This window comes from Cherax quadricarinatus, chromosome 37, assembly GCF_038502225.1.
Source record: "Cherax quadricarinatus isolate ZL_2023a chromosome 37, ASM3850222v1, whole genome shotgun sequence".
Lineage (NCBI taxonomy): Eukaryota > Metazoa > Arthropoda > Malacostraca > Decapoda > Parastacidae > Cherax > Cherax quadricarinatus.
Window position 1 is genome coordinate 7540249 of NC_091328.1, and position 13838 is coordinate 7554086.

General features: G+C 42.0%; 1 protein-coding gene across 5 annotated transcripts in view; it reads right to left on the reverse strand.

Annotated features, from left to right (window-relative positions):
* Window positions 1–13838, reverse strand: part of IA-2 (tyrosine phosphatase IA-2) — a 772548-nt gene that overhangs the window by 19492 nt on the left and 739218 nt on the right. For all 5 annotated transcript variants that reach the window (XM_070091865.1, XM_070091863.1, XM_070091866.1 and 2 more), the window contains exons 23-26: window positions 7967–8071; window positions 5404–5520; window positions 4813–5010; window positions 1758–1924 (exon numbers count right to left, since the gene is read on the reverse strand). In XM_070091865.1, the coding sequence (XP_069947966.1) occupies window positions 1758–1924; window positions 4813–5010; window positions 5404–5520; window positions 7967–8071 (587 nt within the window). The remainder of the gene's footprint in view (window positions 1–1757; window positions 1925–4812; window positions 5011–5403; window positions 5521–7966; window positions 8072–13838) is intronic.

The window sequence follows — 13838 nt, forward strand, 5'->3', positions numbered from 1 at the left end:
TCATGGTTATCAAGGTAGCACAGGTATTGTTTGTAACGGCTTGACAAAGCTCCTGGAGAGCGAAAGAAAGAAAGAAACGTCAATGTTTGCTACGTAATCTTCCAGGACGGAAGGTCAATGTTTGCTACGTAATCTTCCAGGACGGAAGGTCAATGTTTGCTACGTAATCTTCCAGGACGGAAGGTCAATGTTTGCTACGTAATCTTCCAGGACGGAAGGTCAATGTTTGCTACGTAATCTTCCGGGAAGTAAGGAAGGTCAGTATTTGTTACGTTTTCTCAACTGAAGCATCAATATATCAACTCAAAACTTGATGAAGATCAGCACAGAGCGAAACTTTGTCCGGTAAGGCTTTCTCTGCTGTTTGTGTTGCCTTGTCATTATACTTACCAACTAGAGGTCACTGTTGTGTGGAGACACTTCCAGAGAGCCTCCTGAGTCGTTCTGGCACTCATTGAGGCCTGAGTGCCAGGACTGGCTCAACTGAAGTTGAGTCCCCGTGCCTTTCATAAGGCTGCCCCGCCATAGGGCTGTAAGCGGTGCTCCACTTGACGTGAATGCTCACCGTGCCCCTGCCATAGGGCTGTTAACGGTACATCACTTGTACCAACTTATGACACTCCTTCGAGAGCCACTGCTGGGTCACCACGTGGAGAACACCCAGGCCAGGACCCGTCCTGGCAAACCTATATGAACATGAACATGTGTAACAGTAGGGAAGCAAACCACAGCGTCTGGTGGCTTCACATAGGCCTGGCCACCTAAGTGTTGTGGGTTATCCTGTGTAGCAGGAGGACGGTGTCGAGGTTGGAGGAAGAGAGGCCCTCGCTCACCCATCACTTTTGTGACTATGCAATTCCTTACAGCACATAATTGCAAAAATCACAAAAATGATGAGGGAGCAGAGGGTGAGGCGTCGTTACGAAATCCACGTGACAACCAGACACACACACAGATGTCTTCCATTACTGGTAGTCGTTCCTGGTAGTTGTTTTGGCTGTTTAGCAATACTCCGACATGATTTCCATATATAACCTCAAGAATACTTTTTTTTCCCTTAAAAAATCGAAGAAACGCGTTTAGATTCTGGTGAAGGGATTTGATCCAAAAAATTACAGCTGCCCTCCCATTCCTTGGATTAAACTTAATTACCTCCCATTCCCAAGACTGTATGACCTCTATGTATCTAGTTCTTCCCCATGAGTATAATAATGCATCTAGGTACAGTGCCTGCACACTCAATGATGGCGATGTAGACCAGAGGGTCATTTAAATCCTGACGTCTGTGTACTTGCAAGACATTTTACTGACTTAATTAAGGATGGTAGTTAATGCGTTTCTTTGAGTTACCCTATGTGGGGAAAAAGATTTAAAATTATTATATATATATATATATATATATATATATATATATATATATATATATATATATATATATATATATATATATATATATATATATATTTATATATTGTGTGTGTGTGTGTGTGTGTGTGTGTGTGTGTGTGTGTACTCACCTATTTGTGGTTGCAGGGGTCGAGTCTTAGCTCCTGGCTCCTGTGTGTAGGTGTATGTGTGTGTGTAAAACTGTGAAAAAATGGTGAGTTTCCAAGCGCTTTCGTGATTTCTCACATTATCAAGGACCAATGACAAATCACGAAAGTGCTTGGAATTTCACTGCTTTTTCACAGTGGTTAAGTGGTGGAGAGAGAGGGAGGTTATCTCCCAATAACTTCTGGTGGAATAATGAGCCTTACCTTCTGAACTCAAGTAGCGCCTTGGTTGAGGCTGGAGTACCGGAGTCTGGCCAGGAGAGGAAGTGGAACTGGGTGACGGTGCGGGTCTCCCCAGTACGCACGTTCTTCAGATAGAAGGAACGTACCAGGTAGTCGTCGCACCAGATGTGTTCAGATACCAGGTGTACCTGTGGAAGGCGCAGGCACGGGGGCCTTGTTAGCTACACTCCTCGGGGGAAACAGAATGATTATATGGTGTGGGGAGTGTGACAACACTAGCTACGTTACTGCTGGGTTAAGTCTGACTGCACGTTCTCTGTGTATACACACACTGACATAGACATCCTGGTGTATATACACAGATATACATCTCTTGTCGTATATACCCTGTAACTTCTCCGGGAAGAATAATGGTGACTTATAACAAGTTTAGTTAGTTTGATCCCATGTGTTTACACGAAGGAGATACACTCGTAAACGATAAAGAGTAAAAACAATAAATGCAATAAAACATTTTCAACATAGAAGAACATTGTGTATTTTTTTTTTTTTTGAATGTTTGGGAATTTCTAAGATTAACTCTGTAAATACTTCATGTTATGCGTAATGTCCTGATGTTGAAGAGCTCTTGATTCAAGGAACTGGCGTATCCCTCCTTTACCTTCAATCAGACCTAATTACCTTTCATTCCTCAGCTTCTTTATGACCTGTTAACATAGATAATTGTCAAACCAAACCAATTGTCTTTGCATCGTTGTCTTGGCATCAGCGGACGGAGGATCAAGTCTTCACAGTGCTTGTGGTAAGTGGCCCGCACGGGTTTACTGGGCTATAAAGGAATAATATACTGTAATGAAGATTTTAACTTGGTGTTCTCAGAGACAGCAATGATATGTAGTAACTTGTGTCTGACACTGTAGTAACTTGTGTCTGACACTGTAGTAACTTGTGTCTGACACTGTAGTAACTTGTGTCTGACACTGTAGTAACTTGTCTGACACTGTAGTAACTTGTCTGACACTGTAGTAACTTGTCTGACACTGTAGTAACTTGTGTCTGACACTGTAGTAACTTGTGTCTGACACTGTAGTAACTTGTGTCTGACACTGTAGTAACTTGTGTCTGACACTGTAGTAACTTGTGTCTGACACTGTAGTAACTTGTGTCTGACACTGTAGTAACTTGTGTCTGACACTGTAGTAACTTGTCTGACACTGTAGTAACTTGTCTGACACTGTAGTAACTTGTGTCTGACACTGTAGTAACTTGTGTCTGACACTGTAGTAACTTGTGTCTGACACTGTAGTAACTTGTGTCTGACACTGTAGTAACTTGTCTGACACTGTAGTAACTTGTGTCTGACACTGTAGTAACTTGTCTGACACTGTAGTAACTTGTGTCTGACACTGTAGTAACTTGTGTCTGACACTGTAGTAACTTGTCTGACACTGTAGTAACTTGTCTGACACTGTAGTAACTTGTGCCTGACACTGTAGTAACTTGTGTCTGACACTGTAGTAACTTGTCTGACACTGTAGTAACTTGTCTGACACTGTAGTAACTTGTCTGACACTGTAGTAACTTGTCTGACACTGTAGTAACTTGTCTGACACTGTAGTAACTTGTGTCTGACACTGTCGTAACTTGTGTCTGACACTGTAGTAACTTGTCTGACACTGTAGTAACTTGTGTCTGACACTGTAGTAACTTGTGTCTGACACTGTAGTAACTTGTGTCTGACACTGTAGTAACTTGTGTCTGACACTGTAGTAACTTGTGTCTGACACTGTAGTAACTTGTGTCTGACACTGTAGTAACTTGTGTCTGACACTGTAGTAACTTGTGTCTGACACTGTAGTAACTTGTGTCTGACACTGTAGTAACTTGTGTCTGACACTGTAGTAACTTGTATCTGACACTGTAGTAACTTGTCTGACACTGTAGTAACTTGTGTCTGACACTGTAGTAACTTGTGTCTGACACTGTAGTAACTTGTGTCTGACACTGTAGTAACTTGTGTCTGACACTGTAGTAACTTGTGTCTGACACTGTAGTAACTTGTGTCTGACACTGTAGTAACTTGTGTCTGACACTGTAGTAACTTGTGTCTGACACTGTAGTAACTTGTGTCTGACACTGTAGTAACTTGTGTCTGACACTGTCGTAACTTGTGTCTGACACTGTCGTAACTTGTATCTGACACTGTCGTAACTTGTATCTGACACTGTCGTAACTTGTATCTGACACTATGTAGTAACTTGTATCTGACACTATGTAGTAACTTGTATCTGACACTATGTACTAACTTGTATCTGACACTGTAGTAACTTGTATCTGACACTGTAATAACTTGTATCTGACACTATGTAGTAACTTGTATCTGACACTGTAGTAACTTGTATCTGGCACTATGTAGTAACTTGTTTCTGACACTATGTAGTAACTTGTATCTGACACTGTAGTAACTTGTATCTGACACTATGTAGTAACTTGTTTCTGACACTATGTAGTAACTTGTATCTGACAGTATATAATAACTTATTTTCCATCACTAAGTTAAATTAGTTTGGTGAAGGCTCCTAAAAGATGCCAGATATTATACAGTGTCACACACTCGTTACTACGTACTGTCAGATACAGGTTATATATATATATATATATATATATATATATATATATATATATATATATATATATATATATATATATATATATATAAGCCCTTTATAAAGCAGTAAAGCAACGTAAGTCACAGCACAGTCACTGTGAAGGCTCGATCTTCCGTCCACTAACATAACACCAAGACGATGATAATTCTTCAGAAAATGGAAACCTGATTTTTTTTCAGTCAAAAAATGTTCCTTTCAATGGTCGTCTTGATGCTTCAGTGAAAGGCTTATGATTTGAGGAAATGGAGCTATTTTCCTTTTCCTTTGAATATGACTACTTCCATTCCTCAGGAATTGTTTAATCCCTGCGAGTTTAACGCTTCCCCATGAAAGTGTTAATAATTTTCATAAAAATGCCGATAATTTCACGAAAATGTTGATAATTTTCATGTGTGTAAGATAGTGACCTCGTAGATGTGGTAGAGGTCGCTGCCTTCCTCAGGCCAGTAGCGGTGACAGAAGGCGTGGCCGTTCTCGGTAAGTCTGGTGAGCATCACCAGGACAACACTGCCTTGCTCCCACACTAGCTGCCAGAAGTCTGAAGCTGTGCTCGCCAGAGGGCCCTGGGTCGCTATGTACGCTGGGTTACGTGGATCGTGGTCAGTCTGTGCCAGGAAGAGACACAAAGGTTACATTACTTAGGGTCCAGAGGGGTTAGTAAAGCAAGTTACGTGGGTGGGGAGCTCAAAATATTTCCAGTTTTTGTTAGTGGTGAACATGCCTTGGTATCATGGGCAGAGAGGAACAGAAGAGAAAAAGGTAGGGGAGTAGAGAAGAGACAATAAGGCAAGAGAGAGAGAGAGGGGAAAGGGAGAAATGAGATGGAGGTAATAGAGGAGCAAAGGGAAAGGAAGCAGAGAGGACAGAATGAGGTAAGAGACAGAGGAAAGGGAGGGGGAGATGAGCTAGCATGGGAAAGGTAGGTTAGAACAGACAGGATATAAGCGGCGTTGACCCCAGGAACACCCTCCAGGTATACTCCAGCTTTGAATACTCACGATGGAGGAAGCATTTATATAATCAGATCCGTTGAGGTTGGAGTGGGCGTTGAGTACGACTCTGTTGTGGTCGTAAGGCACGGCGTCTGGGTACCTGTTCTTCTGGTTGTTCTCCGGCTGTGGGTAAGAACGAACACCTCTTAATACCAGAGAACAAGCACAAGAGTGCACTTTCTGTAGTGGTGGGTGAAGAACCACCACTGTGAACCATTGACACATGCTAACATGATCAGTACACAACTCACAAACACAGGGGAAACTTTTGACGACGTTTGGGTCAGACTTGGACCATAAACGAGTCACACACTGTACAGGTTATTTGAGTGGTGTTGCAGTCACGGTATTGTGCCTTTTTATTCTTTAAAATGGTCACTTAGAATGACACGATGTTTAGTTAACACAACATTTGGTTAAAATGACATATTAAATATGAAATAATTAGTTTAAATGAGAGTTAACACTAGGTAATATCTAAAATGAGAGTAGGATGTTTGTTGTATTATATAATACACCATACATTGTCGCTGTTGTATTATCATTATTACTACAATCAAAACTAAGCGCTAAACCCACAAGGGTCATGCAGCGTGTAGCTGTTGTATTATATACTGTATCCCCATATGAATACAGTTCGTGCTGAAGGGAATACAGTTCGTGTTGCAGGATATACAGTTCGTGTTGCAGGATATACAGTTCGTGTTGCAGGATATACAGTTCGTGTTGCAGGATATACAGCTCGTGTTGCAGGATATACAGTGTGCAATATTTCGCTACAACTGCACAAAAGTATACACATACATTCTCATTTTAAATAAGCATCTCATGTTAACATGTCATTTGAAGAAAACATTTCGAACTTAACATATACTATATAATATAACAGGAACCATATATTATATACTATATAATACAACAGGAACCATATATTATATACTATATAATACAACAGGAACCATATATTATATACTATATAATACAACAGGAACCATATATTATATACTATATAATACAACAGGAACCATATATACTATATAATACAACAGGAACCATATATACTATATAATACAACAGGAACCATATATACTATATAATACAACAGGAACCATATATACTATATAATACAACAGGAACCATATATACTATATAATACAACAGGAACCATATATACTATATAATACAACAGGAACCATATATACTATATAATACAACAGGAACCATATATACTATATAATACAACAGGAACCATATATACTATATAATACAACAGGAACCATAAATACTATATAATACAACAGGAACCATATATACTATATAATACAACAGGAACCATATATACTATATAATACAACAGGAACCATATATACTATATAATACAACAGGAACCATATATACTATATAATACAACAGGAACCATATATACTATATAATACAACAGGAACCATATATTATATAGTATATGATACAAAAGGAACGATATATACTATACAACAGTAAAACTAAGGTACACTGTCACAGTTTCATACAGTAAGGAGGTACTGTATAATACAACAGTGAGAACTGATGTTAAACTTCATAATACAACAGTGAGACAAAAGAATATTCTTACAGTATATAACATATCTAGAGTAAGATGTATATACACTATTCGTCATTAGACACACCACAGGACGTAATCAAGACTACCAGATACTGTGTTCACAAGGAACATGTAAAGCCATGGTATGTAACAGTAGCAGTGTGTAGGGGTGCACTTACCTGTTTGTGGTTGCAGGGGTCGAGTCACAGCTCTTGGCCCCTTGTGTGTGGTGGATAGCGTACTAGGGCTGAATGATCTATATGGGTTTAGCGCTTTTCGTGAATACAGCGCTAGAGTAAATAATACTTCTTGCTATAGTAACCTCGTATATGTCACTTAGCAGAAGTAGTGGTGTGGAGGCTTGATCCTCCGTCCGCCTAATAAATACATTCTCTGGCCTCGTGGTATAAGCTCTCGCTTCACACGGTGAGGGTTCGGGTTCGATTCCCGGCGATGGGGTGGAAACATGGGATGTGTTTCCTTACATCGGTTGTCTATGTTCACCCATCAGTAAAATGGGTACCTGGTGTGGGTCGCATCCTGGGATAAAAACTGACCTAATTTGCCCGAAATGCTCTGCATAACAAGCGTATAATAGTATGTCGTTGATGTCAGCTATGGTCTGTATACCTTGTACATGTACTTGTAGTAAATAAAGATATATTATTATAATCTTTGTTGCAGTCAACACAGAGTCCAACTCCAAACTCTTCCATTCATTTTTTAGTTAATGTCTGTTATATACGAATGTAAAACAAATTATTGCAAAGGATGAGAAACATTACACAGTCAAGAACAAACACCTTGTAGCATCATCCCTGTCCCATCTTGACCTCTCTTTCATCTTTGTTCTATCCCTACGTTATTCTTTCCCTTATCCCCGTCTCTCTCCCCTGGTTCCTTCCTTCTCTGGCTCCTCCCTTCTTCCCTTAACTTTCAGGTTCCTCCTTGACCCTGGTCCCCGCCAGGTAATAAGCTGGTTCTCACCTTGAGGGCGAGGGTGGTGGCGCAGGGCTCGGCCTCGTAAGCACACAGGGCGATCCACTCCTGCTCGAGACGATCCTTGTTCTTCAGGTGGTCCTCCATGTACGACTGTAAAGCAATAGTCTCAAGTGTTACTGGTGTAAGTGTCGTGTTCAAGGGTGGAGGGAAAAGAATATATACAACACTGGTAGTGCCGCCTAAGACACTGGAGGCGGAAGTATACCGAGGGTGAGAGATTATACACTGATAGTGAGACTAAAAGTCTATACACAGGGGGAGAAAGAGTGATCAAGCTCTGAGCAGGGATTGAGAATTCACACTGAGGTTGGGGGTGCAACAGGGCATAAGTGGAGTTAGAGGGTAAGAGGTGGTTATCTGTTCACAGTTCTAGGAATAATGGCGTCCACGACCCTGTCTGAGTGAAGCAGAGACGATGATGGGAAGGTGTAGATGAGAGAGAGAGAGAGAGAGAGAGAGAAGTGTCATCATGTAAGTGATGACAAGAGGATAAAGCAGGTGTAGCCGATGCTTCAACAGGTGTATAAAGTTGTACACCCTCTCAACACCTGTACAAGGTGTTAGGTGTTTCACACCTGATCAACACCTATGCAAGTTTTTACCAGGTGACTTCCATTAATTAACGACGACGAGTTCTCACAGGTGACACTTCACTGTCTTCAAAAGGTCTCTCAAGTTCATTTTAAAATTTGTGATCTCAGCTGAAAGGTGATCTTTTTTTTTAATAGACGAATAAAAATGGCACCTCATGGAAAGTTAGTAAAAAAAAAAACTAAATAAAACCCAGTTTTGACGTACGTTAATTATGAAGCAAGAGAGACCACCTGTTGTGTGTGTGTGTGTGTGTGTGTGTGTGTGTGTGTGTGTGTGTGTGTGTGTGTGTGTGTGTGCGCGCGCGCTGAGTGTTGCGTGTCATGTATGTTGAGCGTTGTGTGTTATCATGTGTGTTGTGTCATGTGTGCTGTGCTGTGTCATGTGTTGTGTCATGTGTTGTCATGTGTGTTGTGTTGTGTGTCATGTGTGTTGTGTTGTGTGTCATGTGTGTTGTGTTGTGTGTCATGTGTGTTGTGTTGTGTGTAATGTGTGTTGTGTGTCATGTGTGCTGTGTTGTGTGTCATGTGTGTTGTGTTGTGTCATGTGTGTTGTGTTGTGTGTCATGTGTGTTGTGTTGTGTGTCATGTGTGCTGTGTTGTGTGTCATGTGTGTTGTGTTGTGTGTCATGTGTGCTGTGTTGTGTGTCATGTGTGTTGTGTTGTGTGTCATGTGTGCTGTGTTGTGTGTCATGTGTGTTGTGTTGTGTGTCATGTGTGTTGTGTTGTGTGTCATGTGTGCTGTGTTGTGTGTCATGTGTGTTGTGTTGTGTGTCATGTGTGCTGTGTTGTGTGTCATGTGTGTTGTGTTGTGTGTCATGTGTGTTGTGTTGTGTGTCATGTGTGCTGTGTTGTGTGTCATGTGTGTTGTGTTGTGTGTCATGTGTGCTGTGTTGTGTGTCATGTGTGTTGTGTTGTGTCATGTGTGTTGTGTTGTGTGTCATGTGTGTTGTGTTGTGTGTCATGTGTGCTGTGTTGTGTGTCATGTGTGTTGTGTGTCATGTGTGTTGTGTGTCATGTGTGTTGTGTGTCATGTGTGTGTGTCATGTGTGCTGTGTTGTGTGTCATGTGTTGTGTTGTGTGTCATGTGTGCTGTGTTGTGTGTCATGTGTGTTGTGTTGTGTGTCATGTGTGTTGTGTTGTGTGTCATGTGTGTTGTGTTGTGTGTCATGTGTGTTGTGTGTCATGTGTGCTGTGTGTGTCATGTGTGTTGTGTTGTGTGTCATGTGTGTTGTGTGTCATGTGTTGTGTGTCATGTGTGCTGTGTTGTGTGTCATGTGTGCTGTGTTGTTTCATGTGTGCTGTGTTGTGTGTCATGTGTGCTGTGTTGTGTGTCATGTGTGCTGTGTTGTGTGTCATGTGTGCTGTGTTGTGTGTCATGTGTGCTGTTGTGTGTCATGTGTGCTGTTGTGTGTCATGTGTGTTGTGTTGTGTCATGTGTGTTGTGTTGTGTGTCATGTGTGTTGTGTTGTGTGTCATGTGTGTTGTGTTGTGTGTCATGTGTGTTGTGTGTCATGTGTGTTGTGTGTCATGTGTGTGTCATGTGTGCTGTGTTGTGTGTCATGTGTTGTGTTGTGTGTCATGTGTGCTGTGTTGTGTGTCATGTGTGTTGTGTTGTGTGTCATGTGTGTTGTGTGTCATGTGTGCTGTGTGTGTCATGTGTGTTGTGTTGTGTGTCATGTGTGTTGTGTGTCATGTGTTGTGTGTCATGTGTGCTGTGTTGTGTGTCATGTGTGCTGTGTTGTGTTTCATGTGTGCTGTGTTGTGTGTCATGTGTGCTGTGTTGTGTCATGTGTGCTGTGTTGTGTCATGTGTGTGTTGTGTGTCATGTGTGTTGTGTTGTCATGTGTGTTTTGTGTCATGTGTGCTGTGTTGTGTGTCATGTGTGCTGTGTTGTGTGTCATGTGTGCTGTGTTGTGTGTCATGTGTGCTGTGTTGTGTGTCATGTGTGCTGTGTTGTGTGTCATGTGTGCTGTGTTGTGTGTCATGTGTGCTGTGTTGTGTGTCATGTGTGCTGTGTTGTGTCATGTGTGTTGTGTTGTGTGTCATGTGTGTGTGTGTATTCTAGTTGAAGTCTCGATAAGTTTATCAGGTTTAGAAGGTATCGGCCTCACCTGCTTCATTAAGACTATAATTTACCTGACCACTAACACCAAGAATAATTTAATCCCTCAAACAGGGATCAAAGCAAACTCTGGTCGTATACACACTGAGAGATATACACCTCTCTGTGTATATCTACACTCATCAGTTATACCCTTTCCTCCCTGTGCCAACCACACGTGGCTCATTTAGGTCACAAACGACTAAACACCAACATGGAGGCCTCGTTTGTTCAACCAGCTGAACGATCACTAATTGCTGATAATTCCTGTAATTGCTTCATCCATATCATCTAATGGCTTGTTTTTTCACCATCACTCTGATGCTGATAAATTCCCACCAGACCTTAACGTCACTGACAGATGAGTGTGAAAAAGAGAATTATTTTTCATTTATTGAGTGAAGGATATGTATACTACACCGAGGTATATATATATATATATATATATATATATATATATATATATATATATATATATATATATATATATATATATATATGGCGTGTGTGTGTGCGCAAAAAATCACGAGCAAGTGATGCAAGACTTGATAGATAACTCTAGGCCTTTCGTGTTGCAATCAACACATCAGGAACTTGCAGTGTTGCAAGAAAGAGGATCAAATCCGAGCAAACACGTTCAGAGTGTTTTTGCTAGCATAAATGGTTTTGACAGTGGGTGTTGTGGGGGAGGCAGTGGGTGTTGTGGGGAGGCAGTGAGTGTTGTGGGGGAGGCAGTGGGTATTGTGGGGGAGGCAGTGAGTGTTGTGGGGAGGCAGTGAGTGTTGTGGGGAGGCAGTGAGTATTGTGGGGGAGGCAGTGGGTGTTGTGGGGAGGCAGTGAGTGTTGTGGGGTAGGCAGTGAGTGTTGTGGGGAGGCAGTGAGTGTTGTGGGGGAGGCAGTGGGTCTTGTGGGGGAGGCAGTGGGTGCTGATGGGAGGCAGTGAGTGTTGTGGGGGAGGCAGTGCGTGTTGCGGGGGAGGCAGTGGGTGCTGAGGGGAGGCAGTGGGCGCTGTCGAGGAGGCAGTGGGTGCTGTGGGGGAGGCAGTGGGTGCTGAGGGGAGGCAGTGGGCGCTGTCGTGGAGGCAGTGGGTGCTGTGGGGGCGGCCGTGGGTGTTGTGAGGGAGGCAGTGGGTGGGGTGGGGGAGGCAGTGGGTACTGATGGGAGGCAGTGAGTGTTGTGGGGGAGGCAGTGGGTGCTGTGGGGGAGGCAGTGGATGCTGAGGGGAGGCAGTGGGTATGGGGAGGCAGTGGGTGTTGTGGGGGAGGCAGTGGGTGCTGTGGGGGAGGCCAAGAAGACAGATGATAACGGAGATGGGTCAGTGAAAAGGAGAGAGAGAACTGAAGAATACATAGAAGTATTAACAAGAAACACTGAAGACAAAACACACAGAACAAGGAACACACATAAATGACAAGGAACATACACGCGAGGACAAACGCGTAAAATATGGCTAAAACACTGATAAAAATTGACACAGAACACATACTAAAAGAGAGGATAAGTATGACAGCAACAATGAGAGTTTCCCCAAAAAACAATGGAGAGAAAAACCCAGTGTGTGTGTGTGTGTGTGTGTGTGTGTGTGTGTGTGTGTGTGTGTGTGTGTGTGTGTGTGTGTCTAGTCACTGTGTACGTCACTCACACCTCACTCTCCGCCTATATACACTATCTTTCTAACCTCTGGATGTTAGAAGTGAACAAGGTCTCAGGAGCGAAACGTTTTCTTAATATGTCCTAGTGTTTGTTGACGTCTCTCTCTAAAGCATTATGTCGGTATTACCTCAGTTGACACTATGAGAGGTTACGTATGTGTAGATGCACGACCAAGAGTTATGTTCCTGGTGTCTCTCTCTCTCCATTATTTACTTTGCATTGTTCATTTTCCCATATTTTTTTAGCACTTGTTCCTCTTATAATTCATTATATCTACAACTCTATGGAGAAAATTTTTCTTATATCCTTTGTCTACACTTTTTTTTCTACAATTTGGCCTTTTGTTTTTGTCCTGTGACACCACTACGACATCTTTGTTACGTAGTCTTTCATGTTCTTATATAACAATATTTGTGGCTGTCTCCTGTTTCTCCCTTGTCACCACCGTCAACATCTTCAGTGTTACGTAAAAGAACACTAGTGCAACTAATGCATCATTTTATTGTGGCAACGTTTCGCTCTCCAGGAGCTTTATCAGGTTTTGGTAATGGCTTAACAAAGCTCCTGGAGAGCGAAATGTTGCCACAATTAAATGTCGCATTAGTTGCACTTAGTGTCTTTTTACGTAAGACAGTGTTGGTGATAACTCTGTCAACATTAATATAATGTTTAGTGTTAATAACCTTCCATCATCAGTCTCTAAGTCATCTTGTTGCTCTCTGAACCTCTTCTACCATTCCTGTGCTCTTACAGGTACAGCCATCACACACACCTGCTATATATGCCAGTTGTCGCCGGTGTTGCAAACAGGTTATACAAGGTTTCTTTATTTTTGAAAAGTAATGTATAGTCTGCCAGCGTAGCCTTGACTTCCTCAGTCACATTTATATTATCTAGTGACAATTTCTTATTACTAACTGCTCGGTCCCTTCTCTTAAGTATTTTGTTACACAGTCTTAATTCACGTAACTTGGTTTAAATTTCTCACCTTAACAGAGGTGATTTAATTTAATGTAGATAAATGCTTGATCTTTTATCCTACTCAATTATTCAAATTATCCTGTTATTTAATGGGATTTTTATGTTATATTTTATCCGAGATTTCTGCATCGTCCACATATATATTAACATAATTTTATAACTACTTCTGGTAAGTCATATATATATATATATACATATATATATATATATATATATATATATATATATATATATATATATATATATATATATATGTAAATCATTATCGGTGCAAGTGGCAGCACTCGTGGCAGCACTCGTGGCAGCACTCGTGGCAGCACTCGTTGCAGCACTCGTGGCAGCCCTCGTGGCAGCCCCTCGTGGCAGCCCTCGTGGCAGCCCTGGCAGCCCTCGTGGCAGCCCGTGGCAGCACTCGTGGCAGCCCTCGTGGCAGCCGTGGCAGCACTCGTGGCAGCACTCGTGGCAGCACTCGTGGCAGCAGCTCGTGGCAGCAGCCCTCGTGGCAGCACTCGTGGCAGCCCTCAGCACT